We start from the raw sequence: 22,384 nt of genomic DNA on the forward strand, positions 1-22,384 counted from the left end.
TCATTTTATTCAATCAACATTTGTTGGTGAGTTTGTAGCCATTTGGCTACATGACTTGAAATATGTATTATCTATAGTTCAGAGGGAGAAGGATGGAACTTTGAGCTTTAGGGAACCTCAATGAGTTATGTGATTCACTTCCTACCTATGAGTAAACATCTACTCAAAACCATCTTGAAAAAATGATTGCTGAGCCTATTTTGTATGTTTTTGAGACAGTTCCTCAACCTATAATTGTAGTTTCTCCCAATGCTGAATCACCTTCTTTTCCCTCTTCAATAGCTAACAGAACTCTCTCTTAATGCAATTTAGACCTATTTCGTCCATTTGTGAAACAGGAGAGGTTCAAAGATGACTTGAAAGTATGCCTCTCATCTGTTAGGCACAGTAGAAACTATGTGCTACTTTGTAAGCTTTATGGCAGGCTAGCACTAAAAATATCTACCAACTACACAGGATAAAACATCCTGCAGGGCTTCCCTGGTGGCGCAGTGGTTGAGAATCCACCTGCCAATGCAGGGGACACGGGTTCGAGCCCTGGTCCAGGAAGATCCCACATGCCACGGAGCAACTAAGCCTGTAAGCCACAACTACTGAGCCTGCACTCTAGAGCCATCGAGGCACAACTACTGAGACCCGCGTGCCTAGCCCGTGCTCTGCAACAAGAGGCGCCACCACAACGAGAAGCCCGCACAGCACAATGAAGAGTAACCCCCGCTCGCCACAACTAGAGAGAAGCCCACATGCAGCAACGAAGACCCAACGCAGCCAAAAATAGAAATAAATCAATAAATAAATTTATTCAAAAAAAAATCCTGCTGAAAGAGTGATCCATGCATGTATAAACATAAAAGAGAAGTACATTTAAGTGCACCAAAGTAATACCGTCTTGCAAAGAAGAATCCAAGTGCATTACATTGGGGGTGGTAGATGAATTACATTCAGCCACTCAAGTGAAAATTTGTGTGGTCTTCTTTGGTGAGATAATACAATCCTTTGAGAACATATAATGAAACTGAAAATACCGCCAGAGATATGGATACTTTCAAATAACTTCACTGGGAAAGCCCCCAATACAGTTTTCATTGAGATCCTCCGTCACCCACCTTCTTTGGAGCAGTAGTCTTGTTACTCAAACTTGACAGACATGTTCTAGCCTTGGAATCATTGTACCAACTGTTCTCTCCTCCAGAAATGCTCTTCCACAGAAGAGCCTGGCTCACTTCCCACTCCCTTCAAGCTTTTCCCAATGTCACCTTCTCCGTGAGGCCTATTGGATCACCCTATTAAAAATTACAACCTATGTCCCCTACAACCCTGGCACTCCCAATGTCCATTACCATGCTATATTTTTTTCTTTTCTTTTCCATGGTACTTGTCACCTTCTAATATACTAAATAATTTATCCTTTATTATGTTTTTGTCTATCTACTAGAACATAAGTCCCATGAAGAAACAAATTTGGGTTTTTTTTTTTAATTCATTGATGTATCGTAAGAAGTCAGATAGTGCCTGCCTGTAGTAGATCCTCAATAAATATTTGGGGAGTAAATTTTTTAAACGTCAGTTCAAAAATCAAATCACAGGAATTAATTCCATCTCCCTCTCTCTCTCTCCCTCTCTCTCTCTCTCTCTCACACACACACACACACAATGTTAATATTGCCCAAAACAGTTATTGAGCCTTAATATGAAAAATAAAAGAACCAATGGAAAAATTTTAATTGCAAATCTGGCGAGTTTAAACTTTATCATAAAAGGAACAGGAATCTAAGTCTATTAAATATTTGCAGTCTTCTCAGTTCCCTCATTATTCAAAGATAGAACAAGGAAAAGTGAAATCAAGAATCTCTAGTTCTAGTGAAAACACGCTGCAGAGAACAGGAGCTATAAAAAGGCATGATTAATAGCTCAAACATAACTAAAATACCCAACTGCACAAGGGCCAGAAGGTGCAGAGACAAGTGTAGCTTTTTCTCTCATTGAGCGAAATGTGAGAACTAAAACAGACTCGATGGCCCTATGGAGATGGGCTATTCCACGAAGACTCTCCAGACAGATACACACACACACACACACACACACACACACACACACACCACTACCACCACCAGCAACAATAATATCTGCACATGGAGCTGCTCTTGCTGAACACTTTCTGCAGTGAGCATATGATGCTAAAAGAAGAGCATATGGGCTTCTTCTAACCCAATTATTTCCTGAGAAAGAGAAATAACACAAACAATTAACTTTGGAATAACAGATTTTGGAAAGACTGTTTCTTGAAAACTGTTGGAAATTCAGGAACACATGGTTGATTGATTAAGTGTTAAAATATTTATTAAATATGGGAATCCACTACAAGAAAATGGAAGTTCTTCCATGGAGCTGAAGGCCACATCTAATGCTGGGCTGCATCGGCTTAGCAAGAAGCTGAGCAAAGGAACTGATGATCACGACTGGTTTACAACAGGACCAAAAACAACAGAATGACAAAAAGTAGAGAGCCAAAAGAGAAAGGGAAAACTGAGAACTGTGGATGACTAAAAGTTTCATTAAAAGCTATATTAAAAACCACCGATCGTATGCTTTAAAAGGGTGAATTTTATGGTACATGAATTATATTTCAATAAAGCTGTTATTAAAAAACTATATTGGGGCTTCCCTGGTGGTGCAGTGGTTGAGAATCTGCCTGCCAATGCAGGGGACACGGGTTCGAGCCCTGGTCTGGGAAGATCCTACATACCGCGGAGCAACTGGGCCCGTGAGCCACAACTACTGAGCCTGCGCGTCTGGAGCCTGTGCTCCGCAACAAGAGAGGCCGCGATAGTGAGAGGCCCGCGCACCGCGATGAAGAGTGGCCCCCCCCTTGCCGCAACTAGAGAAAGCCCTCGCACAGAGACGAAGACCAAACACAGCCAAAAATAAATAAATAAATAAATAAAATAAATTTTAAAAAAAGAAAAATAATTAGAAATGGACTGCTTACCTTTCAAAAAAAAAACTATATTAAAAATTAAGATTGTGATCATAAACATAATTCAAATGCAGAAGAGGAATGGTCTTTGTTATAATAACTGCTACCTTTTATAAAATTCTGGGAGCCCTTTCTTCCTCAACTGTCTGTTCCCTTAGATTTTTGTCTTTTGAAGTTCTTAGATTTTTGTCTTTTGAACATGTTTTTAAAACATGTTTTTTAAAAATAAAATAAAACAAGCTATTAAATGGAGCATCCTATCCTCTACTAAAGTTAAAAATATAGCTTCCAACACTCAGCCTAGTTTGGGAACTATGAGTCCAACCTTTATCTCACTGCCCGTTAATCTCTTCATGTTGTGCCCTCCCTTCCTTTCCTCACTTCCCAGCTGGGAGCAGCCCTATGAGGATACAGACTATTGAGGGCTCAGCTAAGGCAGAGATGCTTCCCATCCCAAAGTAATGGAGCTGCATTGTTACTCATTTAATTAAAAAAAAAAAACAAATCCCACCTGATGTTTGAACCAATATTATATTGGGGGTTGGGGGAGTGGGAGGACAAGATTAACTTGGTTTGTTAAATTCCTGGAAAAAATGCAGTGAGACCAAAGCTGGGATCCAGAATTAGCACGAGGGTCCAAATTGTTCTACCCTCCTGGAACATTTGATGCAAATCACAGCTCTTGTGAAAACAATCGAAGAAATCCAGTGATCTGTGTACACAAGAAACTGGGCAAACAGTTTTATACCAAGATATAATCATTATAGGAGCTAAAAAAACAGCCACAAAAAAAAGAGCTAACATGTACGGAGCCCTTACCATATGCCAAATGCTCAGCTACAAACTTTATGCATTTTATCTCCTTAATCCTCACAACATATGAGCTGGGCGCTATTCTTATTCCTATTTTATTGGTGTAAAAACTCAGGATTAGAGAAATTAAGTGCAGTTAGTGGCAAAGGTGGGCTTTGAATCCATGCACTCTAATTCCAGGTTCTCAAACTCTTAATCACTATCCTACAATACTTTCTTAGAAGAAAATTATATATCAGGCAGTCATTTTACTAAAAATGAAGACTTATTCTAAAAAAACTATAGTAGATTCGGCAGTAGTATAGTAATACATAAACACAATCATGAAGAAAAGAATCGATATGTATAACACCAAGAAAATTTTTTTAATCTGTTACAACAAAAGATACCATGAGAATGAATAAATAAGCCACAATTTTTAAAGTGTTTGCAACAGAGATAAACAATAATAGGAAAGAATCCATAACATACTTAAAATGCCTGTAAATCAATAAGAAAAAGACACTTGAAAAATGGGGAAAGTATATAACTAGGCCATTCAAAGGAAGAAATACAGATTACCAAAGGTGCTCTACCTCATTAGTCATCAGGGAAATGGAAAGCAAAGTAATCAGACACTACTTCACACCCATAATATTGTTAGAAATTTTAAAGTCTTATGATTCCAAATGATGATAAAGATGGGGATACACAGAAATTCTCATGCACCATGGGTGGAGTATAAATTGGTATATCGTTGTGTGATTTGTCAGTATGTGGAGAAGTTGAGAAGGGACAAACCCTAAGAATCAACAATTTCACTTCTAAATAAATGCCCCACAGAAACACACGCACATGTATGCATTAATGGCATACACTGCTTATAACATCAAAAAATCAGGGTCAATCTATAAATGCCATTAATAGGAAAATAAATACATAGATGAGGGTAGGTTTATAAAATGGAAAGCCAGACAGCAATAAAAAGGAATGAATTCAATTACTTTACCTGTATCAAGATAAGAGACTGAAAATCAAAGTCTGTCACATTATTCTATCTACTTTTTGGTATATTTAAACTATTTCAAAACATAAGCTTTTTAAAATTAAAAATGTGACAAAAGTTGTCTTGAAGAAATTTTCATATGCACCTTCATGTGCTTGATTTCACTGATGCCACACATAACAGCTCAGGGGTGAGTAACACAACCACAGAGATGTCTTTAGTACTGTTGCCAAGAAAACTACAAGAAACAAAAATTAACAGCTGGAAGCTGCCAGGAGGCACATGACTCAATCTTTAAAACCTTAGCCATAGCTGCCTCACAGGTACTGCTAGGCTCCCCTGTCAGGAATCCTGTAGGACAGTTTTTTAAACTGTGGATCAGATCATGACCCATTAGAACGCTCTGAAATCACTTTAGTGAACCATGCCAGGATTTTTTAGAAAATGACAAAGAACAGAGTAGAATGAAAAGCATACACTTCATGCTTCAAGGATAAGTATTGTTTCACAACACACTTGTTTTGATCTTTGCTGTATGTGTGTGTTTTCACTTGTTCATACGAAAACTTTAACACAAATGTTCATAGCAGTATTATGCATGATTTCCCCAAAGTGGAAACAACCCAAATCTCCATCAAAGTGAATGGATAAATAATGGATGTTATTCATCAATAAAAAGGAATGAGGGGACTTCCCTGGTGGTGCAGTGGTTAAGAATCTGCCTGCCAATGCAGGGGACACAGTTTCGAGCCCTGGTCCAGGAAGATCCCACATGCCGCGGAGCAACTAAGCCCCTGCGCCTCAACTACTGAGCCGGCATTCTAGAGCCTGCGAGCCACAACTACTGAGACCGCATGCCACAACTACTGAAGCCCACACGCCTAGAGCCTGTGCTCCGCAACAAAGAGAAGCCACTACAATGAGAAGCCCACACACCACAACAAAGAGTAGCTCGCACTCGCCGCAACTAGAGAAAGCCTGCGCACAGCAACGAAGACCCAACGCAGACAAAAATAAATAAATAAAATAAATAAATTTTTTTAAAAAAGGAATGAGGTAAAAACGCATGCTACAACATGGATAAACCTTGAAATCATTATGCTAAGTAACAGAAGCCAGTCACAAAAGACCAGATAGTTTATGATTCCATTTTATGAAATGTCTAGAATAGGCAAAGCTATAAAGACAGAAAGTAGATTAGTGGTTGCCCAGGGCTGGGGGTGCAGATAGGCAGGGCGGGAGAGAGTCTGGGGAATGTGAATGGGATTTCTTTTTGAGGTGAGGAAAATGTTTAAAACTGACTATGGTGATGCTTGCACAATTGCTTGAATACACTAATAAACTTTGAATTGTACACTATTGTTAAATGGGTGAATTCTATGGTATGCAAATTATATTTCAATAATGGCCTTATAACTATATATAATGAAAATGTGAATTATTTTGTTCCTGAGATTATACTAAATCAGCTGAAGTCATGAAAAGTCAGCTGATTATACTAAATCAGCTGAAGGCATGTTAAAGAGTTCATTTTTGTGGGCCAGTTACTTAATCTTAACATTTTGATGCGGGACCCCCTCCCCGACACAAGCCCTTACTTTCTTTTCTGATCATAAACCTACTTTCAGATCAATCCTTCATTCACACTAAGATATTAATGCTTGAAAACAGCTCAGAGTGCCATCCCTCTCTAGGGTCTCTACTTATACCAAAGTGGCTATTCTCAAGTGGCGTGTTTTCTGATTTAAATCAAATGTGCAGATCTTTTAGAGCCTGGAGGTTTCATAGAGTAATAGTTCTATAACAGTAGTATCTACCACCTAAGAAATAAAGAAAGTAAATATTTTTTACTCAGCAGAATTCCTGGAGTTTTGTTTGTTTGTTTGTTTTCTGCCACTTTGTGTGGCATGCGGGATCTTGGTTCCCCAACCAGGGATTGAACCCGTGCCCCCTGCAGTGGAAGTGCGGAGTCTTAACCACTGGATGGCCAGGGAAGTTCCAGAATGTAAATATTTTATATTAACTTGTTAGTCCACAATAGGGAGGTAAAGATTGAGAAAAAAATAAAAATAAAACAAAATATTAGACAAGAAAGTATTGGAGGCTTAATTACAGGGAGAAAAAAAAAGAGGATGCTGTCCTTGGTTCAAAAAAAAAATCAAAACTCCACAAACAAATATCAGAAAAACTCCTTAGCTAAATATGTCATACGAGTTCAGAACTATCAGAAATACTATATGTCACTTTCCCAGAAGACAGACATCATCGTCTTAAAGAAAATGCAGCTCCAGGCAGCAAATGGCAAAGTCTGATGAATAAAGTCACACACAAAGGTTAAACAGCTTGGATTTATTTGTGTTGGGAGAGACAGGGCTAGAAACTGACATGAATGATTTTGTCACAGTGATTAAAGCAGCCGGGAGATAGCAAGGCAGCTTTATATGGTAGAATATCAGTCTGCCAGTCATTACCCAAGTTCCCACTGCTTTCTCCAGTCTTCTCTCTCCTATCCTCATGGCCCTGCCTCACACGTGAAGCAAGGGGGACAGCTACTGCAGTTCAGGTGCTCACCGTATTGAGATCCTCACAGAACCTGGGCTTTCTATATAGACAGGGTGGCTCTGTCGGGCTGGCAAGAATGTACGCGGAGGGAAAAAAAATTTTTTTTAAATAATAAAAAATAAAGAATGTACGCGGAGGGAAGGGGAAGAAAGAGGTCAGGGATAAGGTATAAATGTGGAAGGAGGGCCGTGCTCCTCTCGAACCCATCCCAACAAAAGATTTTAACAATCCGGAGGAAAGAAATACTGTGATGGTTGGAAATACATCAGAAGAACATAAATGGTCACAGAACACTTTTTCTGCATCTTTGAGATTGAAAATTGAAACAAAGGCAGACCATAAATATTGGCCGAGTACCACCTATCCATCAGAGTGTTAAGCAGTGAACAAATAATGGTGAAAACAAACGACAAAGTTCCAGCCCAACATTAGAGTCCATCTCATGGGGACACCTTCTATTAACCCACCCAAATGATCAGTGCACCATTACCCCTGCACCAACACACACACACAAGCAGGAGTAATTTTATGCCAAGCCTGTGAGGCAAGTTGAACTATTAGTATACCTGTAAAAGTGCCTCGTCATTGCTCAATGCTGAGTCTGAATCCTGCAGCAATGGAGCAATGGACCCCTCTGGAAGACTCTGAGAAGTGACACGCTCGGCAGTTGTGGAGGATGGACCAGACACATAACTCAGAGTTTAAGTCCAGGGGATTATGAGCAGTGAGAACAAGGAGAATGATTTTCGGAAGGCGACTATTCCAACAGCAAAGAGCAGAAGTGAAACTCACTGCAATCCACACCCAAAGAAGGGAATGAATGAGGGACAATTTAAGGGGAACAAAAGAAACAACAAATGAAAAAGAAAAACCACATAAAAAACAGGTTTAAAGGTAAGTAGTAGAGTGGGAAGCTTGTTGAACTATAACACATTTTGCAAATCCCAAAATAAGTCAGTCCAGCAACAGGCAACAGGGATGGTTCCCAACACTGAATATAAATAACCTTTCAGAGACTTGTTTTTACTTTAGTTGCTAAGAGAAAAAGAGGCATTTGACAGAAAGAGAGTAGGGGAAAAAATACAAAATAAACCAAGGGTCATAGGGAAAGTGAACAGAGCAAGGCTATGTTCACAGGAAAATGATAAATGGAAAGAGGCAACAGGAACGTGACAGAGCCTGAACTGAGAAATGAGGAAAGAAAGAGATGAGAGAAAAGAAAAAAAATAATCAATCAGGGAAAACCTGATGTAACAACAGGGGTCTAGAGGCATAAGAATGGAACAGGGCTCTCTAAGTCATGGCATCAATGATGTCATCCAGTTCTCGTTTGCTTTTTGAGCACTTGCTATGTACAAGGCTCTGAGCTCAACGCTGGGAAGAAATAAAAATGGATATTTTTTTATTTATGCCCTCACACCATGTTTTTCCCTAAATTAAATTGAAATAATTCTTACCCCGTCACCCTGGGACAACTGCAAACTTCATGATTTCATAATCAGAACACTTTAAAAAAAGTCCTAAAAAACTCATTAGTCAATGACCTCAAGTAGATTTCATATTAAATTGGTTAAGTTATGAATGAATAGTACCTTCCCTTCATTAAGTATGAGAGAACATTGTCCATGCAAGATCATTAAGAACTATAAGGACATCATGCTAAACTTACCTCAGAAATTAAATTAAATGAAAAATTCATAGTATCTCAGCACCTCTTTTTACCCTGGAGGATGCTGAGGACCAACGAAAGTTGCTACACACCATGGTTTGAAATAGCCTCATCTCTAGTCACTCATCCAGTCAGAAATGGCTTCACCTTTGGTGATAGCAATGAACACAACTTGAATTTTGCCCACCTCCTTATCAATCAATATCTGTCCAAGCTTTCAGGTACTTTTATGAGGAAATCAGTTTGAAAAAAAGCAATGTGCTGTTTATAGCTAAACAAGCTGTATACTTTTGTAAAACGTAAGAACGATTTTCCTGTCCTGCATCAAAACTTCCATTATCTTCAAAGATGTTTAAGTTTCTATCATAGTCAATAAAACTCTTTCTAAGAAATGATGGCTTGATTACTTAACACAATGGTAAATTTGTTAATGTATCTGTAAAAAAAATTTTCCCATTCTTCTTCTTAAACACTTTCCTAAAGTTTTCTTGAAAAACACATCAAAGTACTCCTAACTATTGCTAAACTGCAGGTGATACCAAACTAATCTTGAAAATAACCCACTATTTATAGCAAATGGAGACTGACACCAAAATTATCCATCTCAATAAGAACAAATTTTCCAAACTCCCACTTACAAGGACTCTTCCATTATTAACATACATTTTTTTTAACATGTACCACATGCCATGTAAAATGAGCTTGTTGCTCATTTTGCACAAAGTAAGTGTGATTTTTCAGAGCATCAGCTGTCACACAAGTTAGGAAATCAATCTTTATGTAAGTGTCATCTCCTGATCCAGGACAGGCACAGTCTGCAGTCTGAACTACGTTAATGGGGAAAAGAGTGGGCCCCTGAAAGCCCCCTCCCACTAGCCTGCAGAGCCTTAGACACGACCAGTGAAGAATATGATCTTGGAGGAGGAAGGAAGGAGGGAAACTAAGGAATAATGAAGAAGAAGAATAGGAAGGAGAAGAAGAAGAGGAGGAAGAGGAGGAGGAGACAGTGGTCCCTCCCTCTGAACCAAACACTTAAAGCTCATGAGGGCATGGAAACAATCCCAAGGGCCATTAGAGCAAGTCTGGCTAAAAAACACATGGTTCTCTTTAAAAACATGAGACCTCGGTCAAGAGTGGAGCCAACCACTGAAACCTCAATGGGCTGAGATCAAAAACTCAGAAAGTGTCTCAGACTTTTTCAGCTCACTCTCTCTAGTTGAGCCAGGAGGATACTGGACTGAGCTGGCACAGTGGACCCAGTATCTTCTCTCTAGACCTGATTTTTTGTTTTTATTTCCCTGAGCCTCGCCTTCCACTACCCTTTTACCCACGGCCTGCTCCTGCCCCGTGTTCTGATGACCCAAGATTACCCTTCTGCAAACTGCTCCGACTCCAGCCTACCCTAGGTTAATACTACCCTGCATAACCTTGACTGCTATGGATCCACAGCTAGGTTCCAGGCCAGACTCCTGACAGGATAGTCCAAAGGCATTAAAAATCCACCAGGGAATTCATGGACTCCAGGTCTATGAAGTGGCAACTCTCTCTGCAGCATCTTGCTATCTAACCCGAAGAAAGAGAAACCACTGAGAGCAAAGCTTGAGCTCTGACCAGGAGTAGCAACTGGCGTGTACCAGCCTGACCCCAAAATCCTCACCTCACTAGAGGAGGAAATGAACGCAGTTTTTCCCAAAGAAGCCTGCTTAAAAGGCAAACTGGAAAAAAAAAAAAAAAAATTACATAAGAATAGAAAGTGACCAACTAGAGGCATGATTCAGTGCCAAACAGAATAAGAGGTCGAAGAAAACTGTCAACCAGTTCTACTGTCTTGGGCAGAAAATTTTAAAACGACTTGCAAAATGTGAGCTCTTGAGGTCTAGCTTCAGGGAAGTATCATTGATTTCCCATCTTCAAAGAGTCATCTAATGTTCTTTACTTGGGACAAAAAAAAAAAAAAAAAAAAAAATGCAGCAAAAGGGCGACTATTGCTAAGTGCTAAAATCCCCTCATACAAAATTAATTTTTAAAAAGGAGAATAAAAATGTTGATTTACACTTACAGATGAATATGATTCTGAAACATCGTTTCAATACAAACAACAAATAGATTGTGAGACAGGATTGGGCAGGGGGAGGGAAGGATTAAGCTCCTTACTCTTTCTCTGTCTAGCTTTAGAACTGCTGATATTTCTGAATCATGGTACAACATTTTAAATTTTATCTTCAAAATCAAGTTATATATAATACTCTGCTCTGGGAAAAACAGATTTCTGTCTTAAAAGCAACTCAGAAGGTAAAATCAAAAAGTAAAGGACACCTAGAAGTTTAAAATCAGTTTTTCTATATGATGTTTTCATATTTTTTAAAATACAGCATATTGAACTCCATTTCTGTGTCAAATAATTGTAATTATCAAAGGGGTTGTAAATTCAATATTTGAAAAGACTAAAATTATTCATGCATTTATTCATATGGAGCCCAACCTTATTCCAAAAAAGATTTCAGCTTGTTCTATGTGGACAATTACAAGATAAAATAAAATTTTTAAGTAGATGAGGAACCCAGGGGAGACGGAAAACTCTTTAATTCAATAAATATTTATTAAGCACCAACTCTGTGCCAGTCACTGCTCTAGGCAGTGGAGATGTGTGGTGACGGAACAGACAAGATCACTATTCTCATGTAGTTTACCGTCCAGTGATGGCATAATGAAAGAAAGACAATAAACAAGACAATCGTTAAAAAGAATGTCAAGTGCTACGAAGAAAATAAGACTAATGGTGACAAGGAGGGGAGTGGAATGGGAATACTTTAGAAAAGTGGACAGAGGAAACCTCTTGAGATCACTTTTTTTAAGACTAATATTTATCTTAGTCTAACATGCGCTTGAAAATGTGCACAGATATGACTTCCCAGATTGATAAATTATCACTAGTCGAGAGAGATTTCGGATGACTTTTGCATTGAAATGGGGATGATGAGAAGGAAGAGGACAATGAGCTAGGAATGAAGCTGCTACGAAAACTTATGCTGGGACTTCTGCTTTGGAGGAGGACACAATTCACCTTGAAACTTTTGGCATCCAAGTCAAGGAAGGAAACACAGTTACAAGATAAATCTCTCCTCTTGGTCATGCTGAGACACCATGTGTAATGTTCTCCAAGACTTCAATGAATAATGTAACTGGTTTCTCAGGAACATTTCTTACAATGTCCTTCAAAATATCTTTTAGAAAAAGCCTGGAAGGTGATTGAAGAGGTCAGGGAAGTGACTGAGAAAACGGATACCAATTCAGATACCAAACTCCCTTGTGACTAACTGAAATCCAAGAGATTTAAGAAAAAATATCTTAAACCTTGAGAATACAAAGAGCTCCTAGACCCTGGGTACAAACTGGAATCCCCTGGAGAGACTTATAAAAATACTCCCACCCCAGAATGCACTATGGAGGAATAGATGATAATTCTCCATAAATACTTTCTGTTAAGTGAATTTCTGGCAGATTAAACTCCAACAAGTATTCAGAGTGCAGATGTTCTCTGCTGCCATTTAGAAGAAGATTCAGATATTTCCATGTGGTTAAAAGAATATCTGAGGTAGAGGTAGAAATTATACCCATTTCTAGAAATGAAGACATATAACAAGTGTGAAACAGGACATCAATTCACCCCTGAATGAAGCTAGCGAGGGAGGAGACCAGGGCAGGACCAAGAGTTTTAAAGAAATGTTAGGTTTGTTCCAATACATAGATGACACAGTAACCACATGTGAAATAAGTAAGAAAGATTACAAGAGGCTTATTTTATGTGGATCTCTAACATTTTCTTTGAGAATTCTTAACCCAATTCTACTACTTGTCAGTTGTATGACCTTGGGCTGGTTAATTAGCTTCCTTAAGCCTCAGTTTCCTCATCTATAAAATGGGTATAATAATATCTACCTCATAATGAGAGATAACACATGTAAATCGCTCAGCACAGTGTCTGACACATGGTAAATATTCAGTAAATATTAATTCTTATTTTCAACTCTTTCCCTCAATATTTGCTTTCTAATGCTTTTATTACCAAAGTAAACACATCCAGCTAGATGTTCACAGAAGCTATCATTTTGGATATTATTATTACATATGTCTTTGACCTGAATGCTTTGACATCTGGGACTCTAGAGCTACTTGTTCTATGAAGACACAAAAGATATTTTGTATCTTTTCATTTGGAGAAGGATACACAAACACGGATTCCTTTTTAGCATTTCATGTTTCTGCTTTATGAAACTTAAAGCAGAAGAAGAGCATGTATAATTTTGGTACTGACGACTGGATCCTGAAATCTTTGATTTACGAAGAAAGATTATAACAATCAATGTTCACATGCAGTTCCAAAACAAAACACACATCCTTTGAGAGGTGTTTCTAACCTTTAAAATGTTAAATATCTTTATATATTCCATTCTCATTCTCAAGGTAGTAGAAATGAAGCATTCCTACTGTGTTCTGCAAGTTTCTTCACTACTATATAACTTTTAAAAATATTTTCAAGTGCTGCAAGAAATATATAGTTCCAATGGGACAGATGTAAGACATCTTTTACCCCAGTGCCATTGAAAGATATCTAAGGAAATGTTGGTGACCTCCTGTGCTAAGGCCAGGTTAGCCTAGTGCTTCAGCACATAGGCAGTGCAGTGGAGCTGAAGTGTCTGGGTTCAAATACCCTCTCCGCTACCTACCAGCTTTGTGATTTTGCAGCTAAATATTACCTGTCACATGATTCTTGTGAGGATGCAATGTGTTTGTACAGATCAAAAGTACTCAGAAAACTGTTCAGCACATAAAAAGTAACCACATGAGTTACCATTTATTAAATATTTATTAAATATTATTAAATATTTTAGTGTATACTATAACATGACAACACTATTATAAGTATTTCTCTTTTCCTGGTTTCTCTTTCCTTCCTCCTTCTTGCCATTCTCCTCAAGGTCTCTTCCTCTTCTTGTGCCCTCCCCCACTCTTTTTAATAACATCTTTTTTCCCTTTGGGGCTTATCCATAATCCTCAATGATAAATGTGGCAATATATGGGCCCCACTGGAGTTATAGAGTACTACTAACCCTATATGACAAGAAAGCAGACCTCCCTCCATGTACTTTTAGAAGGGGCTTTAATCATTAAAAATCATAGAACACTTGGCATTCTTTGAAATAAGAGAAAAGAAATAAAACTTAAGGACAATTTGTATCATCCCATAAGCTTTTAGAGTCATTCATAGTTTTCCACGTGTAGCTGTAAAGAAGCGATGAAAGACAAGGTTCTTCTGTGCACGGTGTGCACAGTAAAACCACTGGGCAGAATTTCAAAGATGCCCAAAAGAAATATATACAAATTGGGATTGCATAGACTAAAAGCAAGATGTAAGGAAAACTCCTACAATTCTAAATTTTATTTTCTTTTAACTATTTAACTGTAAGAGAAGGTTGACAGGAGAATAAAAATGTGCTGGGAAATGTCTCCTTCCTATTTATGGCAGTGGAACAAAGTTTTGACTGGTGGCAAACTTTATCAGTATTGAGCTACTTAGGTTTAACAAATGCACATTAAGGGAAAAAAAAGATGTTTGTGCTATCCTTGCAAAATACTTCTAAAGCTGTAATTCCTAGGAGTCCTTTTCCGCCAGGGAAGCAGTACTGCAGACAACTTATGGTTAAGCTGACTCAGTGCTCCCAAGTGAAACAACCCAATTTTAAGTACAGCTCATCCATGCTTAGGCATATGGATAATTATATTAATAAGAACAGAGCACAGGCACTTCTCTGGTGGCACAGTGGTTAAGAATCTGCCTGCCGAAGCAGGGTCATGGGTTCAAGCCCTGGTCCAGGAAGATCCCACATGCTGCAGAGCAACTAAGCCCATGCGCCACAACTACTGAGCCTGCGCTCTAGAGCCCGTGAACCACAACTACTGAGCCCGCGTGCCGCAACTACTGAAGCCCCCCGCCTAGAGCCCGTGCTCCGCAACAAGAAAAGCCACCGCAATGAGAAGCCCGCGCACCGCCAACAAAGAGCAGCCCCCCCTCGCCGCAACTAGAGAAAGCCCGCGCACAGCAACAAAGACTCAATGCAGGGCTTCCCTGGTGGCGCAGTGATTAAGAATCTGCCTGCCAATGCAGGGGACACAGGTTCGAGCCCTGGTCTGGGAAGATCCCACATGCCACGGAGCAACTGGGCCCGTGAGCCACAATTACTGAGCCTGCGCGTCTGGAGCCTGTGCTCCGCAACAAGAGAGGCCGCGATAGTGAGAAGCCCGCGCGCCGCGATGAAGAGTGGCCCCCACTTGCCGCAACTGGAGAAAGCCCTCGCACAGAAACGAAGACCCAACACAGCCATAAATAAATAAATAAATAAATAAATAAATAAATAAATAAATAAAAAATAAAATTAAAAAAAAAAGACTCAATGCAGCCAAAATTAATTAATTTTTTAAAAAACGAATGGAGCACAGCTACTGCTTGCCATCCTGCGACTATCTTGCATTTTCCCCATTCATTACTGATTATCAAAACTATAATAAATGGTACATCTATGTTCTCGGCACTTGACTACTTGAGAAGCTTACAACACTTTCCAGGGAATGAGATAGAAAGAAAAATAAGTAGCCTCTCTATTCACTGGCAATAAAGACTTCTGACAAAAAGAAATTCTGCTACTTGTAGAGAAAAGCAATTACTGGCTGCAAAACAAATTATTGAAAATGTATGGGGTGACCACACAACAAAATAAACCACCAAATAACCTCTGATGCTACAGTAAAACTATCACGCTTGGCTAGCAAAAAAGGAGAAACCATTAAGGTGCTTACTCTGAAAAACAGAAATTATATGATCATCAGTATCAAACCAACAGTAGGACTCAGTAGGTGATATCTTTCCCATATGGGTGTCCAGTTAAAAATATATTTTATCCTATTATCTGCAACATACAATTTTTTCAGCACAAAAAATTTCAAGTCAGAGGAAAGGAAGACTGAATACTTTGAATATTCTAGTTCTGAGTGCTATTTTACAGGACTGAAATTACTTCAGACTAGGCAGACAATCTTTAGGACAGCAAGGTTACCCACAATCAAATATAATTTCTTTGACTACCATTTCTAGAACTTCATGGCACAATAAGCTTTCAGTATGGGCTGATCATCTGCTTGAGGATAAAAATAAAGTATGCATTCAAGTAACTGGCCAGATAGTAAAGAAATCTTTTACAATATGGACTCATACAAACAGAATGATTATTTCACACCAGTCAAACTGCCAGTATTTCCACAGAACTAAAATATTAAAATTTTTTCCAAAAATATAACTGTGCAGTTCCATTTAGTGATGAAAACTGAAGTAAGGACACATTAAAAGTAAAATTAAGGTGTTTTATACCATCACAGTTCTTGTGAGCTTTCTGAAACATTAAGTAAAACATTGCTGGTTTCCTTACTCTAGGTTAATGGCTCTATCTTACCAGGTGAGAAGTGATTCTTGAATTAGGTTAGATGACTTATAACATTTCTTCCATCTCTACAACTGTTAAGATTCCACTTATGTAAATTCGAGTAATTTGTAACTTCTAGGAATGTGTTAAATTCAGGTAATTAGGGCACCATTTTGCATTAAGGCAATGTCATAAAATTTCTAAACAGTACTCAAGCAGCCTGAGGGAGTTAATGTTATTTAACAAAAACTCATATAGTGCTTACAGAATATGCAGCACTGTTCTAAATGCTTTATAAATATTAACTCATTTATACTAAGCAGCTAAGTATACTTAGTAACTAAGTTCTTGCAAGCTTAATGAGTATGTGAATTGGCATTTAACAATGAATTAAAGTGAACAACCACTTTCACTCAGCCTTTGAAATTAAGATAATTCATTTCTGGGACTTCCCTGGCGGCGCAGTGGTTAAGAATCTGCCTGCCAATTCAGGGGACATGGGTTCGATCCCTGGTCTGGGAAGATCCCACATGCCGCGGAGCAACTAAGCACCTGCGCCACAACTACTGAGCCTGTGCTCTAGAGCCCACGTGCCACAACTACTGAAGCCCACGCGCCTATGGCCTGTGCTCCGCAATGAGAAGCCACCGCAATGAGAAGCCCACGCACTGCAACGAAGAGTAGCCCCCGCTTGCTGCAACTAGAGAAAGCACACATGCAACAACGAAGACCCAATGCAGCAAAAAAAAAAAGATTATTCATTTCTAACAATTAGGGTTATTCCACGACAACATGAATCTGGTCAGTAACTCTCCTTACTGAAATCCTTGAATCGCTTTCAGGACAAGTCCAAATTCCTCAGCAAGTCATGAAGGTGCTGCACCATCTATTTTCTGGTTTCCTGTTTTGTTTCATCTGTCCCTTAAATCCTAACTATTTGCAGTTTAAAATGTGTCTTGATGTCACATGCCCACGTACCTCCTGCCCCTTCTGTTTGATATGCCCACCCCTTTCCTTTAATTTGGCCACTTCCTACTCACCCTCAAAACACAGCTCAGATAACACCTCTCTCTGAGAGCCCTGACTGCTCACCTGGGTTAAGCACTGTCTTCTCTTTTCCACAGCTCTCCGTGATCACCTCCAGAAAATCACACACAAGTACAGAGTGTAATTGCCTATCCATTCATCCATCTTCCTACTTGTCTGTAAATTCCTTAAAGGCTAGAACTGGGTCTTTTATCTCTAAATCCCCAGGGTCTTGCAAAAAAATTGGTACACAGTATGAACTCAAGTATATAAATGCCTTTTTAATAAACAAATAAACAAATCAATATATACCTTTGTGAGCTGATAGAAAAGCATCTTAATTTTATTTCTGAAGTAGAAAGGAAGTTGCTAAACATATTTATGAGTATAAATTACATCTATTTTAATCACCAAAGAAATAACAAGGTCCATACAGAATTAACTTATGTTTTGGGGTTCAATGACAGCTCTCAACGAAACAAGAAATGACAAATTGCAGGACCACTCCTTACTTTCCTAACTGTAGGAAGTGTTGGCTTATGACAACTAAGTCTTTACAACTCTAACTGCCAGATTCAGTCCTACTAGTCAGTGATCACTAACTGTAGTTGAGGAGCATGGTAAACTGCTACAGCTCCCAGGTGATCCAGGCATCCAACCAGATGCACTATGTATACCTCACCATGTGCCAGCACTGACATAATTGCTTGTCATAATTACTTTGATGATAAGACAGGATCTTCACTCTCATTTCTGACTTGAATGAATAATCTACTCACGCTGTTTAACCTAAATCCTACTGATTCATTCACACCTCACCAAAAGCCAGAGTCATTCTTCTCAATAGTGAGGTTTATTCTTATAGGAAGTAGAAGCTGCACAGGCCCCAAGTATCTTCTGCCCCAAGTAGAGAGGCCTATGAACCAAAAAAATCTACAGAAGTGGTATTTCAGAAATGGGGAGAAAAAGGAGGACTGCCTGTTGTCCAAGAGTGGTGGTCTTTACCAACACAGAGAAGGGCAGAGGGTACCTAAAGACATGACCAGCATGAGGCAGAGACTCCGGAGTTTAGAGGTGCAATCCTGCAGCATTTTCTGCATCTCTACTTTCTTCCTCTCTGAGAAACTCTTTGTGACTTGTTTTAAAGCACTGTCTGTACCAGTAAAAATTCAGATTGTGAAAGACTCTACTGGATAAAAGACCCCACATCTTCAATGAATAAATTGCATGGAAAAAAGCAAGGAAATGGAGGGGGAAACCATGCATTAAAGAGACTTTAAAAACAAAAAAAAAACCTAATTGCAGTTTATAGACATTATCTGGGCCCTGGATCAAACAAACTTAAATATATATATAATATTTATATATCTATTTTATATATTTACATATATTTAACACATTTGTATATTTAATACATATCAACTATGATAATATCATGGTTACATTTTCTAAAAAATCTGCATCTTTTAGAGGTGCATAGTGAAATTTTATAAATGAAATGATATGATTTGCTTCAAAATAATACAGAAAGGGAGAAAAAATAGATAGGATGTAGATAAAACGAGATTGGCTATGAGTTGTTAATGATTGAAGCTGGGAGTTCATTATAATAGTCTGTCTACTTTTGTGTGCGTGTTTGAAATTTTTTATAATCAAAAGTTGTAACTGAGCGTGAGAATATTCCTCTACAGAAATAATTGTAATGTATTGAAAAATAAGACAGTGTCCTATGCTTCTTCAGTTTTACTATGGAAAAAAGTCAAAATGGAAAAGGTATTTACCAAACATTAATTCAAATAAATAAATAAAATTCAAATAAAAAATAAATAAAATAGGTATTTACCAAACAATTCAAATGATGGGATTCTTCATTAATGCTTGGCATATTAGATTTTCTACTCTAATAATGTAACTAATGGATATTACTATAGCCCTTTAAATTAATTTCTATCATGTTAAAATGTTAACAGAACTAAGTACTTGGCTACAAATACAGATTTAAGTAGTATTTTTCTATTTTTACTTATTTTACACTTACAGATAAATTACTGAGTATCACATCATCAAGATACATCTTAAAATATTAAGAATATATTTATACATGTGAAAATGTTCAGCCTGCCTTTGCTTCAGTGAAGTGTGCAAAATTTTCAACTACATGAACAAGTTCTGCCTTAACATGTACTTACAGGTGGGTGAACTGGTTGCCAGGTTGATACATGTAAATACAAAAAATGCTTACATAGCCCCAAAATATTTACTTAAATTAACCAGTAAATTCAAAATAATTTTCAAGTATATCTGTGGATGTGTGATATTGACCTAAATATGGGTAAACGGTAGTTCAATTTTTATTTAAAAACATACTTTATAAATGCCCAATAAGCAACAGGGCCCTACTTACACCAAGAGGACTGCTACCAATGAAGAAAGGGGGGAGCCGGACACCTTTTCTGGAAGGTGGAGGTGAATGGGTACAACTCTGATGTCCACAAATTGAGTGAGCTGAGAACCTTGCAGTTCTGCTTAATTTTAAGGTTTGAGTTTAGTTAGGGATGTCTAGGCTTGGTTTTCCAATTTTCCTACAGTACCAATCTTGGCTTAAATCACATAAAGTCTTCTCTTTGAAAATTAAAACAACCACAACAACAATAATGATGATGCAAATCCTGCTCAAATATTATATCCCTTCTTGCCTACGCATGGCTTTTGCCTGGCAGAGATGAGAGGGTCTCCGCCCCTTCGCTCAGGTTGCCGCACAACTGCCGGAGGCAACCCGCACAAACTCCTCTCCAGCAAAGCCCCCGGCCTGTGGCTCTTTTGGGGTTTGTCGCCCCTTTCTCTTCTTTTTTGCACAGGGAGCGCCACGCATGACTCGCATTAGAATTGCACTGGTTTCACCCAAGACACTTCATCTCCAGGGCAACGGAGAGCAAACGCGGGGTCGGAGTGGGCCGGGCCGCGCGGAGGACCACCCCCAGCACCACGCCTCTCACCTGCCCGCCGCCGGGGTCGCCCCGCACCCGCGTATCGAGCGCGTCGTGCCCAGTTTCGTCTTCGCCCGAGCTGTAGATGAGCCGGAGTGGCACGATGCTCTGGCGCTCCAGGAAGCGGTTTTCCTTCCTCCTCTCCAGCTCCGTCAACGAGGCGTCTCCTCCAGGCAGGAAAGGGGGAAGGAGGAATTGGGGAGAAAAGGCGAAAATAATGACCCTGACCCACACTCGTCCATCCTGCGGTCCAACGTCTCCCTTATGAAGATCCCACCTCCCCCTCCCTACCGGACCCCATCTGGTAAGGATGCAGAGACACAAGACGCAGAGCCTTGGACCAGCTAATCTTAGAGCATCCAGGATCGGGGCCCAGAAGCAGAGCACCCCTCTCCCATCCTCCGCATTCCTCTTCTACTTCAGAAGAAAAACAGGCATTTGACCTAAAGCTTCTAATGCATCCACACTGTATTTTTGCTTCACTTCTCTCCACCCTTCTAAAAAAACAAAAAAATCTCCCTGCGCACTCGGGAAATGGGGATGCCTCTTTACAAATGCGCTTGAAGGCTGCAAAGATGCCCGGAAAATGGTACGTCCCGGAGCCACAGAGGGCGGAGAACTTACCTGCCCGGCCGCAGCCCGCCGGGGGACAGGTCCCCAGGGCGCAGAGCAGCAAGAAGGGCACGGATACAGCCGCCGCCGCCTGCATGGTGCAGCCGTCAGCCCTCCTCGCCCGAGACGCTCAGCTCCTCATGCCCGGGCAGCCGCGTCCGGATCCCGCGCCCCGTGGCCCCGGCTCGCCTGGGCCGCCCCCTCCCAGCCCCGGCCGGTGCTGCGGCGACCGCGGCGCTGCAGCCTCCACCGCGGCGCTGCCTCAGTGCTGCATTGTGCTCCGCGGGCGCTTCCGCTGGCGGGGGGAGCGAGCGAGTGCTGCATTGGGCGGTTGGCTGTAGCTAAGTGGTTTCTAGCGCCACCCACCTCATCCCCTGGCAGAGGCTCCGGCGGGCGACGAGAACTCGGCGGGGAGCGAGCGCCGGGTGAACTCTCCCCCGCGCGCGGGCAGGGGCGCGCGCACGAGAGTCAGCTGGGAAATGTAGTTCTCTCTCCACTTCCCGCTCGTCTCCAAGACGGCGCGGACTGTCGCGACCTCGTGACCACAGGGTCATCTACAGACTGGAGACGGGAGGGAGGAAAAGGTCGAAAGAAAGAAAGGTCATCGCTGGCAAGGCCTCCCGGCACCGAGCATGCCCGAATGCGCCGACGCGGGAGCCGGGATTCAGGCACTGCGTCCCCAAAGAACTGTAATAATGTTTCCTGCAGATTTAGTAGTTAATTTAAATTATTACCAGGCAATCATACCCTCAAGAGTACATGGTAAGTTAATCATTCAACAAACATTGTTTGAGTACCTACTATGTGCATGGCGGTTGACAAGAGCAAGGGACACAACAGTGAAGGACACGGGTATGAGGCAACTGCTGTCAGATACATTGAGTGAATACCGTTTTGTACAGTACAGTGATGTTTTCCTCCTTCCCTGGAAGAATTCTTTTTTTTACTCCCTGCCTCTATTGACATGGTTTCAAGTCCACTCACAATCATGGTGATTTGAAAATACTCTCCAGTGTGTCAGTGTCCCAGCCCAAGTGTGTTATCCAGCATTAAATACGACTTAGACATGGTTTCCCAAGCAAACAGTAGAGAGGGACTCTTTTTTCTGTTGTCCTAAATTCTTGCCTAAGAGAAAAATCTATCATATTTCAGTAACCACATCTCACTGAGCTTATTGTCGCTTCAAAAAATTTCCCCCAAATCTTCAACTAATGAGACCCTTAGGAATTCTATATATGACATGCAACTAAAACCTGAATAAGGACTACAAAATTTCAG

The 22,384-nt window shown here is 40.1% G+C and overlaps 1 protein-coding gene across 6 annotated transcripts in view; it reads right to left on the bottom strand.

Annotated features, from left to right (window-relative positions):
- ADAM22 (ADAM metallopeptidase domain 22) overlaps positions 1-21,493 on the bottom strand; it is a 237,541-nt gene extending 216,048 nt beyond the window's left edge. For 5 of the 6 annotated variants that reach the window (XM_061198589.1, XM_061198590.1, XM_061198588.1 and 2 more), the window contains exons 1-2: positions 21,119-21,493; positions 20,504-20,661 (exon numbers count right to left, since the gene is read on the bottom strand). In XM_061198589.1, coding sequence (XP_061054572.1) covers positions 20,504-20,661; positions 21,119-21,203 — 243 coding nt within the window. In that variant the 5' untranslated portion in view covers positions 21,204-21,493. The remainder of the gene's footprint in view (positions 1-20,503; positions 20,662-21,118) is intronic. The other variant, XM_061198592.1, reaches the window with a different exon arrangement.
- Between the last annotated feature and the right edge of the window lie 891 nt (positions 21,494-22,384).

The sequence above is a fragment of the Eubalaena glacialis genome, chromosome 8 (genome assembly GCF_028564815.1).
Source record: "Eubalaena glacialis isolate mEubGla1 chromosome 8, mEubGla1.1.hap2.+ XY, whole genome shotgun sequence".
Taxonomy (NCBI): Eukaryota; Metazoa; Chordata; class Mammalia; order Artiodactyla; family Balaenidae; genus Eubalaena; species Eubalaena glacialis.